Source organism: Ciconia boyciana, chromosome 1, assembly GCF_034638445.1.
Source record: "Ciconia boyciana chromosome 1, ASM3463844v1, whole genome shotgun sequence".
Lineage (NCBI taxonomy): Eukaryota > Metazoa > Chordata > Aves > Ciconiiformes > Ciconiidae > Ciconia > Ciconia boyciana.
In genome coordinates, this window is record NC_132934.1 from 162,429,656 (window position 1) to 162,452,134 (window position 22,479).

The following is a 22,479-nucleotide window of genomic DNA, read 5'->3' on the forward strand; positions in this document are numbered from 1 at the left end:
TGACCTTTTAAAACAAAACAGTATGACCACAGGTGTAAAATAGGTTCAGGGGGATCTGAGTTTGGTGTTTGTGAAATACAATTGTGAAGATCTACATTCTCAATACCTGGAAACTGGAAGGGCTTGAGAAATGTCTAACACTTTTGTAGAATCCAAATTGAGTGGACAATGAATTGAGGCACTACTGGCTATATCCAAATGGATAAATAAAAGAGGACCAGGGTCCAATATCTTGTGCCAGCTCCAGCTGACATTGACTGTGTGTCTATATGATTTGGGTTTAGCTTCTATTTTGTGAATTGAGAGTGCAGAACATTGTTTTAATGATACAGGATTCACAAGTTTCCTGTTTTCTTTAGATTGAATTACAGACAGCTTGTTTCCTCTACACTCTCAGTTTTGTTCAGCACGTCTTGGGTGTCAGATAGACAAAACTGTAGAGCAGACAGGCGAACTGTTCATATATTTAAAATCAATGTCTAATTAAGTGTTGCCCTGGAGTGGAGCGAGACTTGCAAAATTGAACATGAGTTGCTGAAGCAGAAAGTATTGAAACTGTAAGTGCTGAATTGGCCCATAAGCCCACTCTCCTTTCACTTTATAGCTTGTAGTAACAGGGTGTACAAAGCATGAGTTCACATAAGACAACAAAAAGAAATAAGTCTTCAGCATTCATTAAGCATGAATGAAATATGCATTAGGCAGTAGAATAGAGTTCCACAAAAGTAGTATTTTTCTCCCCAAATCATAGACAATAATTTCTGTTATGGAATAGTACTGAAACTAGGTATTTTGTACTCAATGTGCATTTCTAGATACTGATCATTTACATTTGTAACTATTCATGTATCTGTCTTTTCTCTTTTAGATAAAAGATTTGTCCACAAGATCAGTTGCAAGCTTTAAACCATATGATGGTAAGTACAAACTGTAAGAAAAAGCAGATTTTGTTTCTGATTTCAGCAGCTTGGCTGAAACAAAAGTTATAATTCATTGAAAAACATAGACATCAACTTTACTAACTAAATATTGAAATCAAATCAGTACTGGCAATTTATTTGTGTTTCACAGGGTGTCTACCTGTTTCCATGCCATGATTTTCAAAGTTCACGTTTTGCAGCTGTAAGGACTTTTAATGTACAAAGTTGATTGCTTGAGTAGTGAAGAGATGTGAAACATAGCAACTCTATTTTGTATTATGTAAACAACCTTTGGCTTTGCTTTATGAAGTGTAATTTTAATTGTTTTTTCATGCTTGACTGTTTGTAGGCTGCAGAACTTACAAAAGGGAAAATACTGAAAGAGTAGACCAAATTGATTAATTTATCAGTTAAGATACAGATGTTCAAAGAATTTTAAGAACTCTGATATTTTTGTCTGTGCAATGCTTTAACATCTGAAGTCCATTACAAATAGATAACCTGATAATAGTGTTTTGGGATGCAATCCTGCACCACAAACACCCGTATAGTTGATGCTGCAATTGCAGTGGCTTGAAGTAAGTTTGTTGCAATAGATGATGACAGCAGCATTAATTCTAATCTCAGTTTGGAAACCATCTTGCTTTATTAGCAGGACATTGGCTTGAACTGAATCTAACAAACAGCAGGGAGTAGGTTAGTTTGAGGAGAGCATAGTAATAGTATGGCTGTATGGCTTCTCAACTGGAGCTGGTCATATTCAGCCACGCTGAAGCACAGACCATGGCACACAACTGAATTTGCCCCTAGGCCCCAAGCTGATCTGAGGAATGTAGAACTGAAGTGATAATTCACTCCAAGGCTACACTCTATTAACCCTATATATAACACATGTTATATATAGGGTTTGCACTAATTGATATGAAGTGTGGATGCAGCAGATCCTCTTCGGGGAATACAAGTGTTGATCGGGCTAGACTTGACTAAGTAGCTTTGGGCCAGGACTTCTTCCCTGGGATGCAAAGGCAACATACAGACATGACCAAAGAGATGATCTGACTAGTGTGGGTTCACATTCCAGTTCAGTGACAATTTAATTACCAGTTTCTTTTCCTGGTTCTAGAAGTATTAAAAATGTTAAGCATATCTAGAGATGTACTTTTATGTTGTGAAGGACCAATTTTTACTTTATAAACTATTTGTTTACAATAATACACCAAAAATTGTGTAATTTATAAATATGATTAAATATTGCAACATCTATGAATCTGTATATGTCTGTTACTGTTTACTATAGTACATTTACATTATTTTTTACTTTTACGCTATTTTAGTGAACACTACTGTAGAGCATCTTGAAGAATCTAAACCAAGTCTACCAGTGATGCATGGTAAGTTTTTTTTGATAGGTCCAGATCCAGTACTTTCAAATCTAACACTCTGTCTTCTTAAATGTGTTGCTTGTCAAATCATAGCTGTAAGAGTAGTTGTGTTGAAATAACGTAATTTGAATTGCTTTGCTGTGTGTCAGCATTCCTATCCTCCAGTGAGAATTCCTATGAAGTAATTGTAAAGATGCACTATTGAAAAGAATAAATGAAAACCAAAATAAAATAATTTGAGAATATTTCCTAGCATGTGTATAGTATTGAGGCACTTTAAGGTAAATTAAACTAACTGAGGAAATAAAGTTATGTTTTCTTCTAGAAAATATGCTTATTTTCTGATATATGCATCTACTGGATAGGTATGTGCGTAAACTGGAATTTGTATAGAGAAAAATGTGGAGATGTTTGTTTATAAGTCTTGAAATACTGTATTTTTCACGTGACTTCAAATGTCAAGGAGAAAAAATACAGAAGACATAATCAAAATAGACAGTCAGCCCATCTAGATAGTTCTTCCAGAGGATATCTGTAGTTACATATAGATCATTATTTAGTTATTTTAACTTGTGGCATTGTGATATTGTTTAGCAGTGAGGGGAAGCGATGAACCTCCATTTGCATTGTTTGGTGCTTTGTGAAAAGAGTTTTCACTTTTTTCTCAGTATGCAAAGTAATGGAGAGTACTGTTACCATACCAATATTCTGCGATCAATTCATTCTTTACTTTCATTTCAAGTAGAAAAGCAATAGGAAAAATGAACTTTGAGCAAGTAAAATGTTTAAATGTTAAAACCATTTTATAAATTGAGTTATTGAACTATAACTAAATAATGATTTTATTTCTCTTAGTTTTAAAACCTGTCAAGGGGAGAGGAAATGGAATTTGTCTAAGAAAAATGTACAAAATTTTTCTTTTTCAACAAATTCAAAAAGTTCTGAAAAGGCATATGGGCAGAAGGAGCAGTATACAACAGAAGCTTTAGACAACTTGATGAGGAATGAAAAACTGATGAATATGAAGTGTTGATTTCAAAATATTTGTTGTGTCAAGAATTATTAAACTAAGGAAAAGAGATTTTTATTATATGGTAAAATTATTTTAATAGTACAGAGATTTCTTACTAACCTATGCAAGGTAGCTGTTCATTGCTAGAAGCTTTTTAAGTGAAGCTATACAGATGAAATGTTGTTGTGTAGAGAAAAGTAATAATATATTAAGTATAGATTATTAATAATAGTATTTTAAATAATCCAATTATTTTTCATTCAAACCAGCTTCATTGCACCAACACAGTAGTGCTGGTTCTAGCTAAGAGATCTCTCAGCAAGTAGCTTAGCTGTTGGCCTGAATTTAAGAAACGAGTTTTATGAAGAATATTGCTGCTAAAGGCTTACACACCAAGCTTGTCGAGCATTGCTTTCTTAGTGCATTTACTTTCGTTTGGACTGAGGAGGAAAACAGTTCTGTAAACATTAGTATTTTCTGTACTCTGACAATTGATATCAGCTCATTCAGATCTTTCCTGATTTCTTGCTGCTCCAAATACGAAGTTTGTGACACCTTATGAAACTTCTCAAGATAGAAAAGGCTGTTCCTGCCATTGATGTACAAAAGATTCACTATCAGTTTATTATGAAACCTCAAAGAAGGCGTTACCTTCCGATTCCTTTGCTGATGATTATTTTATTTATCTCTGCAGGTCTCTCTGTCTGTCCCCTTTCTTCCCTTCTGGATTTTTTTTAAACTTACCCTACCTAATTTCTGGATATAAAGGTTAGCAGAAATTATAGTGTCTTTCCCAAAATTTTGACGGCTCCTCGAGGGATTGACTTGCATACTGAATTAAGACATCATGGCTGCATCTCGTGCCATTATGAAAATGGAAGTGCTTGCTGGTAACTTCTGTACACAAATTTATTTAGCACAGAGCATCTCAGAAATCACAAGAGCTATAGTTTTCCAACCAAACGATTGCCTGCATATGGAATATCTTCCTTTTCTTTCTTTTTTTTCTCTTTGAAAGAAAATTTATTCTGGAAAAGGCTCTCTTATGTGAACTTAAGTACACTTTTCAAAGTTGCCTGGAAGCTTTTGCATCCTAAGATTAGTTCTGCACATCTTAAATCTGTGCTATGAAAAGATACCCAAATTACAAATGAGGTATCTTAGGTGTAAAGTAGTGGAATAACTGTGTTATCCTGCTGCTTTTGTGTTCATGTTCATGATTTCTTGGGAGACCTAATAGTCTGCCTTGAATGCCATCCTGGCTGACCATTCTTCTCTCAGTTTCTGAGCTAGCTGTAGAGTTTTGTGCAGATATAACTTAAGTCTTATCTTCAAAGATTACTTAAGTCTCACAAAAAGGCAATGGATTAATTATGATTTTTTAAAATAATATTTTAAAATCAGAGTTTGGCTCCTATATTACTCTTGAAATGTTGATAGTTCAATATTTAATCTTTGTTAGGTCAATAATAGTAGGTGGAATTGAAGACAGTAGTTAAAAAGCAAAGATATCAATTAGATTATTCATTAAAACCTATGACTCAGTCTTCAAACATGGTGTGGACTAAGGCCCAGCTGTTGTTAGGGTAATAACTGAAGCATCTGAGGAAAATTTAGTCAAAGTAGTCTTCATAGACAGTTCACAGAGAAAAGGGGCACCTTCAGAATTTGGTTCAGCCGAACTAAGATCTGAATTGCTCTTTGAAGTTGCCTGTGTCTCTTCGTTGACTTTAGAAGGAGTCTGAGATGAGTAGGCTCCTAACTTAGAGGCCTCAGGTAAGTGTAAAAAAATTATCATATTTAAGAATATTGGTGTAAAATTAATATTTGTGCTGCTTATGTGCAGTATATGGCTTCCCACTGATTAGTTAGGAGAAAAATATATGAAGTGCATTGATTCAAAGATGATGATCAAAATTATAAGTATCACAGATTAAGTCTAGCAGCTCTTCAGATGTGAAATTTGAGTATAAATTAAAGGAGTAGGTAATGACTATAGGCATGGCTTACATTCCTTACATCTTTAAGAACTGCAGCAATTTACAGCAAACAAGCTTTACGTTTCATCCTTGGTTTTCATATTGCAAGTGCCAAGTGCTTACTGTAGGTGATACTCTACTATATATAATTGTAACACTTCTGTTCAGGCTAAAAGTACTTCAACATTTCATATTTCAGAGTAAATAGACAGGATTTCTCCTTTAAATATTGGCCAGAAAACTGCTTTTCCAATAGTTCTGTCAGAATATTGGGGTTTTTTTAAAACCAGTAGATACGAACAGACAAATAATATATGATATGCTTGAAATATACACAGCCCGAATTCTTCATTATCGTTAGATATATTTCCTATTTCACCTGCATAGAAATGGTCTTCAAATATTATTTAAAACTGATATTTAATGATTTGTCCAAGTATGCCAGGCACATAATTTTTCAGTAGTATAATTATCCACTGAAGAAATTAAGGCAACCTGTACTTTTGATACATCTCATCTATCTCTCCACACATATTAGGTGGCAGAAAAGATATTCTGGAAGATGTGGGATGACACACACATCATTGTGGAGGTCATCTTAAGGTTGCTGGCCTTAATGATGGCTAGTATTAATATGTCTGGATTCAGGCCAGTGAGATATGAATATGAGCAGCCTTCAGTAAGACTGGTGTTGGTAGCTGCTATTTAGCTAGGTTCAAGCCTGAGGCTGACAGGAACTGTTCTTGTGAGGATAAAGCTAGGGTTAGGTTTTGGACTGAGGCTGGCTGATGACATATGGTGAGGCTGTGTTCAGAATTTGCCACTGGGCTAGGTACAGGATTTAGCAATGGTACTGTTTGGTTAGGGTCAGGTGTGGGACTGTTGGGGAGGACCAAATGTTGGTTTGGAGTTTGGAGTTAAGGTGGTTCATGCCAGCATAAGAAGTTGATTTATGTCAGGGTCTGCAAAGCGCTGGTATCACCCAGAGACTTCTGGTTATTGCTGAGCCAAGGTTTTACAAGGATCACTGACCTTGGGTTAGGATTAGGATTAGGCAGACATTGATTGGCAAATGAGAGTTATGGTTGAGTTAAGAAGGATCAGTTAAGCAAGGTAGCAGCAGCAGAGCCTGACTGAACAGGTTTAACTATGAAGTTGAAATTTATCTCTATTTCATAGGCAAGAAAGGGGTGGAGGTGAGAGCCAAGGTTCAAGTTGTGTCAGTGAACAAAGTATAATTGAGGTTGCATCTGAACTGCAAGACTGATGTAATCTCCAGTTCTACGAGTACTCTAGTAGTCCAAAGCAGGTGATCTGCTGGAGCACAACATGCCTCCTGCTGTGCTTCAGCCTCCTGGGATCCACTTCCAGTAAGGCAAGGACACAGTTTGGGTGTTCATCTGGAATGGGGAACAGAGAAGTGACTAGGAGCAAGTAATTTATACCTAGGTGTGAGTCCAAAAGGGAAGATAGCACTCTGTCTAGGTTCAACACTCAGGCTAGGATGAAAGCTAGGAGTAACATCCTGGCCAGCAAGATCTGATGTTGAAGATGTTCATGTAGAGCAGCGTCCACTAAGGACAGCTGAACTAGATTTAGGGCTGATCATTGACAGGAAGGTAACTGGCTCTACTTAAGTCAGAAGTTGTAGTGATTCCTTGTTTAAGGCTAACATTGGATTGTGGCTTGGTGAGATTGTGGGCAAAAAGGTCTGATGAACTAAAGAAGGTTACAGTAATTCAGAGTAGTTAGGATTTCTGTCTGCATAAGCAGGATTGTTTTCGATATAAAGTTAGCAAAGATTGCTTTGTACAGATTTGAGGTTTGGCTGGGTAGTCAGACTTAAATGATTCCTAAAAATAAGCTTGCTGCTGATTTCAAGGACGTGCACTAAGCTAAGAGCTGAGAGGTCTGATCAGACGGCTAGAAGAAGCACATCTCTGGTAAACACGAGGAGAGGGCTCCTTAGGGGGATGATGATCTCCACACCTGGCTGTAAACCAGAGGAGTGGTGAACCAAGCTGGTTTTTCTTACATTGGATTCCAACATGTTGTTTAATAAATATCTCTTAGAATAAGTGTACAGTAAAGAAAAATAAAAGGTCCACTTACATTGGAGAAGGTCGTGTTTCCAGGTGTTGCACTCCCCCATGTCTCAGCATTCGAACTCTGTCGTCATGCAGTGAACAACAATATTACATGTAGCAAGTAATACAGTTTGGTTTTGCTCTTGCAACTATTCTTTTACTGATTTTAACTTACTCTGTTTCTAGTATACTGAGGGAGATAAGCATGTACCTTAATGCCAGATCAGCAGACTATTTTCAGTTCTGAGTTCTGGGGACTGGGCTTTTCCTGTTAAGTTACTTGACAAGGGCTTGTGCAGAGATGAGTCAGCTCCTTTAAGCAGATTGCATTTGAGTAAAGTACAGGTAAAACAAGTATAGTTTAAATCCAATTACACAGCAACTGGCTAACTGTCTAGTAGGTCCAGCCATGAAACTCGGAGTCCTCAATGCCGGTGCAGCTAAATTAAATCCCCCCAGAACATCCCTCATCTGTGCTTCCGGCTCTGTCCTCCAAAACGGGCTCACTGTAGGCTTTTGGGAATGATCCCAAACTGTGCCTGAACATTGTTTTGGAGAATGTTAGTTGGTGCGGGGCAACAGTGTGCCAGGAACAGCTTTAGGAGTTCAGTAGTGTGGAGGATCATACTCCAGTGCCCAGGAATGCTCTGGCCACTGTAAATTTTACAGCCTTAGAGACTGAAAGACCAGAAGCCTGTTTGTCAATCGGTCTCTCAGAGTTTTGCTTTTAAGAGTTTCCATAAAATATATTGACATTAGAATCTTGTTAGCATCTTGTGGCAGTGTAAGAAGCATTTTTTTAGAACTACTTATTTAGAGTAAATTATATGGGAGCAAATCTTAAGTCTTGTAACCTGCTTGGAAAAGCAGGTGAAAAGCTGAATAGAACTGCAAGTATGGAAAGCATGGAGAGAGCAGCAGCCATACCCAAGCATTTACAACACCAGTTTTAGTCCCCTTCACATGGGGAATATTGGAGATGTGACAGTAAGTGTCACTTAGCTCCAGCTGCTCATTTCATTGTGCTTACCCATCACAGTGCATCCATGTTTGTACCTAATTGTACGAGAAGTGCTGAAGAGCAGGTATCTTTACTGCAACGTCACTTCCTCCCCTTCTACCCATACAGTGTAACAACCATTTATAGTGCCAAAGGTTTCTTGTGAAGGCTGGGGCAAATGTATGTTCGCCCAAAATATTGGCCAATAAATTGTTTTCTCCTATACTGCCAGTAGTTGAATGCTGAAAGTATAGTTTGCACATTTCTCTGTTTTTATCATAAACCCTAGAATAAACTAAAATTCTAATTTTCATTGAAATAAATTTATTTATGGAAGGTGAATATTAACATTTTAGAAACCTGAATTTTTATTAGTCTACATATAAGCATTTTCATGCATCTCTTATATCTGAAGTCTATAAAGTTGTAAATAAACTGTACTCTGGCTTCATTTATATAAAGCAAATTGTACCAGACAGCCTACAGAATAATAATTTCAATGTGTTTAGGAAGCTGTTTTCAGCAGAGAACATTTCAAGATTTCTTTAAGGCACATGATAATACTGAATCTCACTATATTGGAGTGATTGAAAATCTTTTAAAATTGCTTTTATTGGAAATTATCATATATATATATATAAAATTTCTCTGTGTCTTGCACGTATGGAGTCAGTACTTAATAATTCTCTGGAATAATGAGTACCATATTTTTTCCATATATTTTTGAGGATTTCTATGTCTGTCCATTTTACTTGCCTTTTGTAAACTTTTAGTATCAAATTGCACATACACAATATTTTAAAATAAATTTAAAAATTAAAATTCTTCTTATGAGAAATGAATTACAATATTCATTTACTTAATCCTAGGTGGCCTTGTCACTGTAGATGCTTAAAAACATCCTACCTGGACTCTGGGTGCCATTCCAGAAAGGCATGGGTTTTTCTATAGTTGTGTGACGTATCAGCCAGCCCTGTGTCGATGGCTTAAAACTCTGATATATCTGAGATTACACTAGACACCCATGTTTGGGCAACTGAATCACTCCTGAAGTGACTATTGTATTAGGGTCTCCTCTACAAAAATGTACGACCAAGGCAGTGAATAGTCACGTTGCATTGGGTTTGTGATTGGTAAGCAGGTTGTCAGCAATCAGGAAAATTGACATCAGTGTGTTTTTTTGCCTAACTTTCCCACTCTGGACCTTGACCTTCTTCTGTCCTGTTTGTCTGGTGTTCCTGTTCTTCCTTGTTATTAGAGCAGGCACCCTTGGTGCATATGCTGGAGCCCATAGAGGAGCTTTCAGAAGAGGAAAAAGGTAATGGTTGATTCAGCTCAAAATGTAGTGGCATGTGTTTTTTGAAAATAAAAACGTAAATATTATTTGATACCTACAGTATTTTTTCATTGTATTTGAGTATGCTTATGTGATTTGGGTGGGAACATTCCTTGTTTGTGTCAGTCTCCTGTTTGCTGTTGGTGCTTGTAAATATTATGATTTCGTTATCCAAGTTCAATGTTTTTATGGAAAGCTCGCTAACTCTTTAAAGCAGACGCATTCCATATGTCTAAAGGCACTTGAGCTAAGCAGAGCGAAAATGTTTGATAGGGAATACCCCCTTACTGGGAAATTTGTGGTGCTGACGCTATTGCAATGTATGCTTGCTTCTTTTTCAAACTCTGCGTAAGAGAATAAAGAGTTCAGATAGAAGAAGGAAGTTGGTGGTGGAGGTTGAAGCTGCCTACTTTCATAGATGCACCAAAGATACTTTTACAAGTAATCTAAGTTACGCCTACCTCTAAGCAGCCACAGCTCCAGCCAGGGTTGTGCAATTCTGAATTAAATTACGTAGCCCAGGGTTGGCAACTGTTCTGCTTCATCTGAGGAAAACTTGGAGAAGGCCACATTTACAGTGACAGAAGAGAAAGCATTGGTTCATCCTGTGTGGTATTCTTCTCCTGAAGAAGGCTAACAGTACTTTAGATGAAACACCAGATAGCTGCATAGCATAATAATCTGTACGGTGTGCAAAAATCAAAATCAGTCTTGAATCTTATAGCCAAGGAGTTTAAATTTTGAAGGAATGATGCTGTTTCGAAAACAAAATTGTCGTTAGAATACATCTGCAAGAAAGTGAGGGGTTTCCCCAGGGAAAATCCAGTGACTCTGAACAATCTTAAATAAAGACTGCTCGCATTTTTGCCGTTCTTTCTGCTATTTCTCTTGCTTGCCATCTTCTCTCTTGATGGATTGTCTTTGATTCTTCTGCTGTGCCTAAAGGCATGGCCTGCAGTACAAAAGAGAGAAAGAAAGAATGCAGTCTGAAAAGATAGACCAAGATTTTTTTGTTTTCAGTGACAGCCTTTTGTAAGGGAGAGTGTGAAAATTCTTGACTTGGCAGATTATTTCATAGCATTATGTAGGAGCTGAGACAGTGGACCAGACTTAAGGTCCCTTGTCTCCAAAGTTGTCAAATCTAGTATTTAGGGTTTTTTTAAAAACCGAAAATGAATAAGAAAACAGTTCCTTAAACAGTCGGCTCCAGCAAAGAGGATTTGACTTGAGTTAATTAGCAAGAATTAATATAGTCATTAATTAGGATAATGCTGGATAGTCTTGTAACCCATATTAGTAAGTAGTAATTATGAATTTTAAAACTATTTTAGATGGATCTATTTTATTGTAAGGATTAACATCTGAAAGGGACAGGATTTTCAGAAGGCCCCTTGGAGCCTTCTGCTTTAAAATGTCTCATGTCTGGCTTTGTGGGAAGATGCCATACCGCATAATGCACCTTTTCCTGATTGGGGATAGTCTGATGGCCTTATGTTTCCACACCGACCAGTAGTTTGCCTCTTCTGGGACTCAGCTCTCCACCCAAATCACTTTTAATCTCACCTCTGTCAGCAACTGAGTTGTCCACACAGTTCCCAAAGCCAGTTAAGATTTCAGCCAGATTCTGTCCTCTTCAACACAGATCTCTTAGTACAGTAGCTGGACTCTTTCAGTTTTCATTACCTGTAGTTCTTTCCCAGATCCATCGGAAGCCACTGCCTCAAAACAACCTAAATATCATTTGTGTATCTTGAGGCTTTTTTGGGTCTTCCTCAGGGTGCTCATCTTTCCCTTAAAGAAAATGAGAACTAAATCGAACTGCTTTTTAAGCAATCATTGTTTAAAAATAGGAAAAGCGGCACATTTGTTTTGAAAGAAAACATTTGAAAGTCACAATATGGAATTATTCCTTCATTCATGTCCTTGTCTGTGGGCTGGCAAATGTCTGTGGGCTTGTCTGTGGGCTGCTGCCCTGTAAGGCATACTGGACAGAGACAAACTCCTGCCCAAGGTTTACCTTTTATTTCAGGGGGCGAAGTTGGGAGTGTGGTTTACAGCATTGCTTTCCTGGGATGTTGTATACCCCTCTGTGTACGCTTTGCCAGCTTCACTGACCACTGCCAGACAGAAGAAGCTACCATGGTCCCACTGATTATTGGTTCACTTGGTATAAGTGGCATTCAGTAAAATTTTGTCTTGCCAGAGACACTTTAAAGGCAGGTTCCAAATGGGTATGTTTTGTGGCTTTACTCCCCTGTATGACCCTATAATACTTTGGCCTAACTTAAATGTCAATCTTTAATTTAGATGGAAGAATCTGTCTAGATGATTCTTTATTTCTTGCATAAGAGTTCATGTCATTACTGACAGTTAAAGCAAGGGAAAGAGACAGAAACTTCTTTGTCTGCTTTTAAGTATGTTTGATGTCATAGACCCGCATAGAAGAAAACACGACACTGAACTTTGTCCTTGAAAGAGTTTTGAAGATAAGTATTATCTGTCATGTATTTTCTGTGAAATGGTCTGCCTCAGACTAAGGTTTTGTCTTTACCAAGACTTTTGAAAGTGTTACAACTTTCCAAAGATTTGATTTCAGTAGGTGTTTTACATCAGAGAACATTGTGTTGTTTGAAGCTTTTCTTGAGAACAAGTTTGTCATATTCCTGTTCTAATTCCTGCTAGAGTTCAGCTTTGATTTGAAATACCACTTTTAGAGAACTTAATTGTCAGAAGATAGTCTTTCCTTATCAGAAGTTTCCAAATACAGTTCTAAAAGTAAAGATCTTTCTTGCTAAATATTCAGGCATATATCTTTACAGTGATTCTGTAACAAGAAAAATAAAAGACACTTGTGATGGTGAGTACGAAGTGCTGAGGTATAGATTCCAAGTGAGCTGACTTTTGTAAGCTAGTGCAAGATTTTCAAAAGAATACAACTCCATCTAGACAAAAGGTGCACATGTATGTCTCCGGTGGTTCTAAAAAATGCATGCTTCAGTGCAGTTTTTAATTGTCTCATGTACTGTGGATTTTTCAAATGTCTCTTAAATGCATTTTTCCATTCTTATTTCAGAAATTGAGAAAGGTGATCATAAAACAGCTAGAAGTAACCATTATTTAATAAATGCTTTGAAGACTGATCCTTCTTTAACTAAAGAGTTACGAGTTGTTTTGGAGCAAGCCCTGGAGGAGAAGCTGGAATCCTTGGGAATTAAAGCAGTAAGATTATTTTGAGTTATTTAAAAGAGGGGTAATCTTTGTCCCACTTTTTTGCTATTCTGTTTCACTCCTGTACCACGACCCTCAACCTATAAAATCCAAAGCTTAATTTCCACATCTTATAAATAAGTGTAATTCATTAACCTGAGAGGATGTCCATCAAATTACAGCTGTGGAGCATATGGCTACACTTGTGAGCAGTGTTGCCAACTTTTGTGATTTTTCTACAAGCTTTGTGATATTTGAAGTTTAGAAGAGTGTATGTGATCGTAGGATAGCAATCCCAGAAATAATAGCCCCTGTGTTTACAATACAATTTGTTTCCTTAGGGTGTTCGCGGTATCCCAAATGAGCGCTTAAATAAAATTCTGCGTGCTATTCAATCTGCTAGAGAATGCAAACAGAAGCAAGAGCCTGACATTCAGCGAATTCGAGAGCATCTTGAACGCCAAGTTAGCTTTCGAGTTGAAGAGAAGTCATCATCTTGTAATAGACCTGTTTCCTGTCCTCAGCTTCCTTCAGAAGGTTAAAATGTTTGGGGTTTTTTCCATTCTCTTACATTTTATAACTGCTATTTAAGGTTTATTTAGCAACATTTCTGTATAGCTGCTTTCATAATTTTTCATATAAATATTCTATATAGTTATGGCCAACTAAACAACTTCCTTTAAAGGGTTCTTGATATTGTGTTTAACTGCAGAAATCTTAGCTCCTATATTGGCAAGATACATGGTAACTGAACTGCTTTGAAGAAAAAATTACTTTTTTTCTTCTTTTTTGTAAAACTATAATCTATTGCAGAGACATCTTTAATTTTAGAAATTAAATATAAAAGATACCAACCATTGTTTCTAATAATCAGATAGATAACTTCTCTTGTAGATAAACAGAAGTTCAATCAATTGGGAATTTCCTCATCTGCCACACCACGAAAACCAGTAAAACGGTCTTCAACAGCTGTCCGCCCAGCTGAACAACGAACAGCCATCACTGAGAATACATCTACACCAAAGTAAGAGATGCTATTCTCATAGTACGCATACCTCAGGTAATAATCCTATGGGTTTGGGCTTTTGTGACAGATGTGAACATTTCCTGCTAATATTGTAAGAATTGAGCAAAGAATTCACATTACTTCTATATAAACTTTATGCTTACTTAGTTGACTGTCAGTCTTGAAATAACTTGTCTTGTTATTTTTAGATCCAGGAAGCTTTTTGGAAATGGAGTTTCCAGAAAGACATCTAGTATCACGTATGTTTTGTTCCCTTGTATTTTTGAAGGAAACATTTTTGGTGACTGAATATTCACATGCTTGCCACGCAAAAGCTATTATTAAGCTGAAATTATAAACACTTTCTGGACTGCATATTTCATATTTTGTTTTAAAGTATTATTTCATTTGAGTCTGTTGTTCTAATCCCTGAAAGATAGCATGTTCTCCTTTCAGAAGATGTATTCTTTATTGTGAACCAGAGAGGGACATTCAATAAAATAGGGTAGTATCTCCTTTAGTTTCATTCTCAGATGCTTCTTCTGAGCCAGTTAAAAGCATTTAAAGACTCTGGTGACCTTATTTTTTCAGTTGATATTTTCTTACTATGACCAAACTTAAACACAGTATTCCAGATTCCACTCACATCAGGCACATTAGTTTGTAATTTTCTGCACTGAAAAATTCCTGAATTATTTTCATCTAACAGAATATCAGAACAGACTTTCTGTGGTGCAGATTCCTTGACCCTGAATTTTTCACTCCCTGCTGATCCATGAAAGCCTATCTTTGTTTGCCTGGCAAGACTTGTTATATATTAGTCTATTGTTTTGTAAAGATAGTTGCATAGATGGAAATAATCATGTCTATATAAGAGATCATTTTGTGATAACTTTCTGAGTTTACTTAGCAGCATGATTTCTTTCAAATAGTTTTATGGATAGTTAGAATTTTATGGGAGCTCCTGTTTTTTTCACATAAGAAAAATGCACGTGTTACTGGAAAGGAAAATACAAAGAAGCTTAAATGTGTATGTATCAATGCAGTCACTGAAACCCAGTAAGTCCTTGGGTTGTATGTGTTTTTGCATAGAACTCCACCATTCAGTTCAGAGGAAGAAGCAGATGAAGATGATATTAAGCAGTCTTACATATCACCAGAATTACTGCAAAAGCAGTCAAAAACATCAAGGAGCAAAGTCAGTGCTTTTCAGAAGGCTTCTGACAAAAGCGATATGGATGGGACAGAGGAAAGTGAACTTGAAGAAACTGGAACACCTGTGAAAACTTCAAAAGGTTTTTTCACTACTTTTGTGTATACATATTGTAACAGCTGTGCATGATTTTGCATTTCCTGATAATATTTCTGTGTTAGAAAACATAATGAAGGCAGACTATCTAGTCTTGAGTGTATGTATATTTGTCTGCACTTTACGTTTTTGCTAATATGTTTATATTAATATAGTACTTAGAGATGTCAGTTCAAATTAGATGTGTATCGTGCTGTTTTATATAAATGCAGAAAAAGAGACAATCTGTGCCTCAGAGAGACTTCTGTCTAAAACGGTTTTTCTCAGCCTTTTACTTATTTTTACTTTGCGGAAGATTTCTAGAGCGTTTACAGTAAAGCCCCTTATTTGTGAATGGAAACTGTCAATCTAATTTTTTATGAACTTTAGGAGCAGTTATTCAAAAACTGACCGAACAAGTTGGAAAGAGTCTTTCTAACCATGGAAATAAGAACAAACCAGCTGGAGGGATTAATGTTGCGCAGGCATTTATTAAGAAAGAAGAGGTGCAAGAACTGAAGGTATCACTTTTAATAGCCATTATTATTTCATTAAGTAATTGAACTACATATATATCTATTACTTTTCTTTGTCATGCTGAAACCATCTTGATGCAGTGAAGAACTTAATTCTCAAAGACAGTTTTGGAATCACAGCTAAGTAGTCTTTTTGGGTACGTCTGCACTGGTATACAGAAGAGTGCTAGTGAGCGAGCTGTGGCAAGTGACCTTTTCATCCACACTGCTTATTAGCTTATACCATGACTGTTTTGGATCACTACAGCTAGCCCAAAGTTTGGGCACAATTGATATAGTTTTTATCTCCTATTCTAGCAGCATAGAGAGAGCCCTTCTTTAATTGCTTTTGTAGTATCTTGTTTTGATGGAAAAAATGAATTTGCTTATCCAATATTTTAAAATACTTTTACTTCTAGAGCTTTATCTGATATGGAACTTTTAAATACATTTTAGTGAGGGGACAAATTCCATTTCTGAGTATGGTCTTTGTTCTGCTGCCTCTATTTACAATCATATACTGCTTTCAAACTATATCAGATGTATCACTCATGTTTGTCCATTGAGTATGGCATGTGTTCACAATCGGAATACTAACACAACTTATTCTTTACCCCTCAGGCTCCTAAGGTCCCAGTCTTCCCCTCAGTTTAGAGTTTTATAATTGGTAAGCCACTTTGATGCAAATTGATCTTTGCCTGAACAATTTTTTAAAAAGAACAAAAGTTACTCCAAATCAGAAGTCAACAGCAGATAGTGCTATTTATTTCAGTTTTAGTAGTTGTTATTAGATTGAAGTAGACAGCCAGATACTAGTTCTAGCATTCAAGAAAATATTTTTTCACTAAATAAACAAATAATAATTACTGAAAATCCTGTTATCCATAATAAAACTGATAATCTTAGGGCTTCCTGACTAACAGTTAAATCTGAAATTTATCACTTCTGCCAGAAACAGGGACACTTCTATTCCAGTTTCCAGAAAGGAGTGATTGTCTTAATCAACTTTAGCTGTAATGGTAGGGTAATCACATTTAGCCTCTGTGCTTTCAATTGCCACTGGTGACACCTAACTTGTCCATTGACTGTGTGGGAGCTGCAAATCACACCAAACTCAAAATTATCAACTCAGACATGACTATTACAGTGTAATTTTCTGTCCAAATGTTACTTTCAAATTCTCTGCAATGTCAGATGATACGAGACTGTAAAATGTTCATGGTTAAATTTAGGGCATGTTACATTTTGTAAAGATCATAGATCTTTGTAAAGATCATAGATCTTTACAAAAGATCTTTATTGTTAAGGAATTTCGGCTTCAAGAGCAAAAAGCTGTAGCAAAATAAGCTTTAAAATCGATGTTTTAAAGATGCCTTAGTTTTCACTGGTAACTTCTCTTCCCACGTCTCTCAAGCCCCTGAACCTCAAGGCAGGGACTGGGGGAATGAAGTCCCTCCCATCGTGGGAGAAGATCAGGTTCGAGACCACCTGAGAGAACATGAACATACATAAGTCCATGGGACCTGACGAGATGCTGCCCAGGGTCCTAAGGAAATTGGCTGAGGTAGTTGCCAAGCCACTCTCCATCATATTTGAAAAGTCGTGGCAGTCAGGAGAAGTCCCTGACTGAAAAAAGGGAAACATCAAACCCATTTTTAAAAAGGGTAAAAAGGGAGGACCCTGGGAACTACCAACCAGTCAGCCTCACTTCTGTGCCTGGTAAGATCGTGGAACAGATCCTCCTGGAAGATGGGTCGAAACATATTGAAGATAGGGAGGTGATTAGAGACAGCCAACATGGCCTGACCAAGGGCAAATCATGCCTGACTAATCTGGTGGCCTTCTGCGATGGAGTGACTGTATCAGTGGACAAGGGAAGAGCTACGGATGTCATCTACCTGGACTCTGTAAGGCATTTGATACTGTCCCCCACAACATTCTTACCTCTAAATTGGGGACATACGGGTTTGATGGATGGACTGTTAGATGGATAAGGAACTGGCTGGATGGCTGCATCCAAAGAGTTACACTCAATTGCTCAATGTCCAAGTGGAAACCAGGAATGAGTGGTGTCCCTCAGCGGTCCGTATTGGGACCAGTACTGTTCCAATATCTTTATTAGTCGCATAGTGGGATTGAGTGAATCCTCAGCAAGTTTGCAGATGACACCAAGCTGAGTGGTGCAGTTGATGTGCTTGAGGAAAGGGATGCCATCCAGAGGGACCTTAACAGACTTGAGGAGTGGGCCCAGGTGACCCTCATGAAGTTCAAGAAGGCCAAGTGCAAGGTCCTGCACCTGGGTCAGGGTAATCCCCAATATCAATACAGTCTGGGTAATGAATGGGTTGAGAGCAGCCCTGCAGAGAAGAACTTGGGGATATTGGTGGATGAAAAATTGGACATAAGCTGGCAATGTGTGCTTGCAGCCCAGAAAGACAACCATATCCTGGGCTGTATCAAAAGAAGTGTGGGCAGCAGGTCGAGGGAGGTGATTCTCCCCCTCTACTCTGCTCTGGTGAGACCCCACCTGGAGTACTGCATCCAGTTCTGAGGTCCCCAGCACAGGAAAGCCATGGACCTGTTGGAGCAAGTCCAGAGGAAGGCCAGAAAAATGGTCAGAGGGCTGGAACACCTCTCCTATGAGGAAAGGCTGAGAGAGTTGGGGTTGTTCAGCCTGGAGGAGAGAAGGATCTGGGGAGACCTGATTGTGGCCTTTCAAAATATGAAGAGGGCTTATAAGAAAGGTGGAGAAAGACTTTACCAAGGCCTGTAGTGACAGGACAAGGCATAATGGCTTTCAACTGAGAGTAGGTTTAGATTGTATATAAGGAGGAAATTTTTTATGATGAGGGTGGTGAGACACTGGAACAGGTTGCCCAGAGAAGTTGTGGATGCCCCATCATTGGAAGTGTTCAAGGTCAGGTTGGATGGGGCTTTGAGCAACCTGATCTAGTGAAAGTTCTTCCTGCCCACGGCAGAGGGGTTGGATGAGATGATCTCTAAAGGTTCCTTCCAATCCAAACCATTCCATGAAAAATATTTTTGCTATCATTCATTTAGAATACATTGTGTCCCTGATGTATTAACACAGTGGTGTGTTGCTGTATGGACGTGATGAGTTTGAAATGAGTTTATGAACCCGGGGCAGGTGTTGCTACTTTGTTTCTGGAATCTTTACAGAACAGCACACCATCTTGTATTCTTGCTAATTATATATAAATGTGCATATATATTTGCATATATAGATATGTGCAAACATATTTGTATGTTTAAATGCAGGCATATAGTTCAAGTTAATTCTTTAAATTTTAGGTGGGGTTTTCAAAGGTGCCCAAAGACATAAGCACGAAATGCCATTGGAATAGTGGTTTCTCTGAAAATCCAAATTTTTTTTGTCAGCTTAAATACTAATAGCTTAAATACTTATAGCTGCTAATGGTTGTTCTCAAAACCCACAATACCATAAAACCTTTGTAAGGCATCCCATTGTCATACGTTTTATAAAGGTCATGTTTTACAGAAGTTACTTCAGAAACGTTTTAGAGAAAATTAATTTTGTGCTTACCTGAAGCTGTATTACCTGAGTTCACCTGTACCAGACATTGTATGGATTATGGTATTTCTTTGGAGTAAGTCTTTGAGTTAATAAAACTGCTTAGGAGTTTTGATTGGTACTGTGTATTTACACTTGATCAAAACTGAATTCTGTTTGAAGTTGACATTTTTCTTTGTATTTTGTACTTTAAAGATCACTTGGGATGTAGTGAGCATTTGAGGAAACTCTTCCTCCAGCATTTCTCAATATATGTGACACTGACTTTCCCATTACCACGCCCTCCAAATGCAGATAATTTAAAACAGCAAAATGTTGAATCCTGGTATGTTAATGATACAGCACACTGAGCAGATCTGTCAGTTTTTGAAAAACAGTTTGCAATGTTAAAATTGAATTATGTTGCAAGATAGAGCATTACTGCGGTCTCTTCCCTTCTTTCGAGACACACAACACGTTCATATTTGTTGATTCTTCTCTAGTATGTACATACCTTACATTGCTTTCTAATAGCATCTGAATCTTTCTTCTGTGCAACAGAAACAATATTACAGAAGCATATCTTACTGTAATATTGAGAGACTCCAGTGAAATAAGGTTTTCGCTTTCTGCGAAACCATCTTTTGCTTTCCACAGTTAAGCTCTCTAATAATACCTTGATTCCATTGAACCACATCTGACAGATAAATAGGGAAATGCTGTAGCTCTTCTTTCAAAAGCGGAATGAAGATATTCAGTTCTCAGGCAGATGAGATAAGAAAGACTATGACTTGTTGCCTTCAGGTTCATGTTTGACTTGACTCTCATTTTGTGAACTAACTCATTATGCAAGTCCACCACTTAATTAAAAATATACTTGTACATGTTGACAGTGAGTCTTAAGAGGAATACATATTTTAAGTTTGAGCACCATGTGGTTTTTTTAACTTTCATTATTTAATTTTCTCTTTAAATTAATTAGTTTTAAATTGAGGAGGCCTTTATTGCAATATTGAATTTTTCTAGTGTGAACACAGAATGCTTATATAGCAAACTAAACTGCCAGCTTGCTGATAACATCATGTCTTGATTTTCATGTAAGTAATATACATTCTAATGCTTAAAAGACTTTCCATTTCATTGGAATAGCTAATATCCTAGAAAAGACGATCCTTTTTTAGGTTAGACGTGTGATACCTGAAAACATAGGTTTCTGCCAGTTATGAAACCGGCAGAACTTTTAACTTTTGTAGTTCCTGACTTAAAAAAACCCACCAATGACTTTTAGCTTTAGAACTATAATAATGAATTAATATAATTTAGGTAATTGAATTATGTAGATTTTAAAACTGTGGTGATAGATATCATAAAGGCCGTGTGCCAGTGGAAAGGCGATGTGCCACAGACAGAGGAAAAATCCATGTTTTTTTCTTCTCCCTATTAGTTCACAGAAGTTGATGAAGATGATTGGGATATATCATCAGTAGAAGAAGACTTTTTATTAATGAAAGATGATAGAGGCCAGAAGGCATTGACAGTTCAGAAAAATGAGTCAAATGCTGCATCTGTGGTACATGCGTGGGGTCTTCCGAAGACAAGGGTACCAAAGGAGGAAGGTAATGTATTCATACTTCTACATTATAAGCCTTAAGCACCCAACATACCTAGAGGAGAACTTTAGTATACTGTATTACACATTGTAATTCAATATATGGTATTTTATATGAAAAGAACAAGTAAGAAAAACTGTGTCCTTGGTTTTGTGTCATATAAATATCATATATGATATTTATGATACATACTTATATGTAAACAACAGACACACATAAATACACAGAGATGCCAAGAAACTTAAATGTGAGATTTTAAAACATACAGTACTATCAGGCTTCAACCTCATCTTAAAAATTAATCATCCAGGGTTGTTTTTTTTTTTTTTAATCCTTTCCCAAATTTAAGGGAGGAGGGAAATTTTCTTACTTTGTCTTGAGAATAATAATCAAATTTCAGGTTCTAAGTGACCTTCCAGGCTGACATAAATATTTGAGCTACTGGTAAAGTAATAGCCTCAATCTGATATAGAACTTACATATAGTAGTTTCGAGCCCTAACATTTCAATATACTTAAAGGTTAAAGCTGTGTCAGTTATATAAAGATACTTCAGGTTATTTTTAAAGGGAAAGTAATGTTGACACTGGCTGCTTGTACTGTGCATTGTATTCTATGACAGAAACAGCCTTCACACTATCAACACTTGTAATTTCCTCAGCTGTTGAAATTCTGGACTTCCTGAAGTCCACAGATGTTTTCTCACATAGCATGTGACTTTATCTCATAGATAAATAAAGAGTAAAAATACCCCCAAAATATTATTAATAATTGTTAATATTTTTTTGTTATTTTAACAGGCCCTCATGAAGCTGATAATACAAGCACGTTAAAAAGCAGCTTAGTCACTGTAACAGATTGGAGTGATTCTTCAGATATATAATTGTTGCATTCCTGATGGGAGGCACTGCTTTTGGGTTCTGCTGGGGTTGAAAACGTAGTTGAAAACATCAAGTGTTTCCCACTCATTTCTCATGTTGGTCACGTAATAACAAGGAATACTGTTTACAGAGCTCTTGTGTCTTTCAGTCCTGAGTTTGAAACAAGAATATTCATATACACATTACTGGCCATGTCTATGTGGAAATTGAGAGTTAATGCTTCTTTCTCGTCAACTCAATGGTGAAAGTCTCTTTGATTTCACTGAGGTGAAGATTTTGCCTCTAATGTTTACATTAAAGATTGAAACTGGTTTTGCAAGAAAGCCTGTTAACCAATGAACAGAATTTACTTCAGAGTATTACTTTATAAAATTTTTAAATGCACATTTTCTTGTATTTTATCATAAACTTTATATAAAATTGTGCACATTTTAAATAAAATATTTCCATATATTAAAATATTATGTTTCTAACATGGTTCACAATAAACACTGAATGAAAAGGAAAAAAAGGCCTCAGCTATAAAGCTAGTTATTATTAAATGCCTACTATTTTGGGAAGTTACTCTTTTTTTTTTTTCTATTAGAGTTGAGTCTTAGTTAACATAAAAGCACAGAAATTGGAAAAGAAATTAAAATGTCAATCTAAGGTGAGGGAAGTACTGACCTGCCATTGCGCAAGTACTGTAATATTTCTGTCTTGTCCATATTGGCTGCCTTCTTAAA

The 22,479-nt window shown here is 36.8% G+C and overlaps 1 protein-coding gene across 4 annotated transcripts in view; it reads left to right on the plus strand.

Moving 5' to 3' along the window:
- Positions 1 to 22,365, plus strand: part of DZIP1 (DAZ interacting zinc finger protein 1) — a 42,256-nt gene extending 19,891 nt beyond the window's left edge. Inside the window, exons 10-19 of one of the 4 annotated variants that reach the window (XM_072849973.1) lie at positions 869 to 917; positions 2,255 to 2,311; positions 12,790 to 12,935; positions 13,265 to 13,460; positions 13,818 to 13,947; positions 14,139 to 14,189; positions 15,022 to 15,224; positions 15,608 to 15,738; positions 20,709 to 20,880; positions 21,674 to 22,365. In XM_072849973.1, coding sequence (XP_072706074.1) covers positions 869 to 917; positions 2,255 to 2,311; positions 12,790 to 12,935; positions 13,265 to 13,460; positions 13,818 to 13,947; positions 14,139 to 14,189; positions 15,022 to 15,224; positions 15,608 to 15,738; positions 20,709 to 20,880; positions 21,674 to 21,756 — 1,218 coding nt within the window. In that variant the 3' untranslated portion in view covers positions 21,757 to 22,365. Of the gene's footprint in view, positions 1 to 868; positions 918 to 2,254; positions 2,312 to 12,789; positions 12,936 to 13,264; positions 13,461 to 13,817; positions 13,948 to 14,138; positions 14,190 to 15,021; positions 15,225 to 15,607; positions 15,739 to 16,353; positions 16,400 to 17,146; positions 17,453 to 20,708; positions 20,881 to 21,673 lie in introns of those variants that run through there. The other 3 variants (XM_072849977.1, XM_072849975.1, XM_072849974.1) reach the window with 3 other exon arrangements.
- The last annotated feature ends 114 nt before the right edge of the window (positions 22,366 to 22,479 follow it).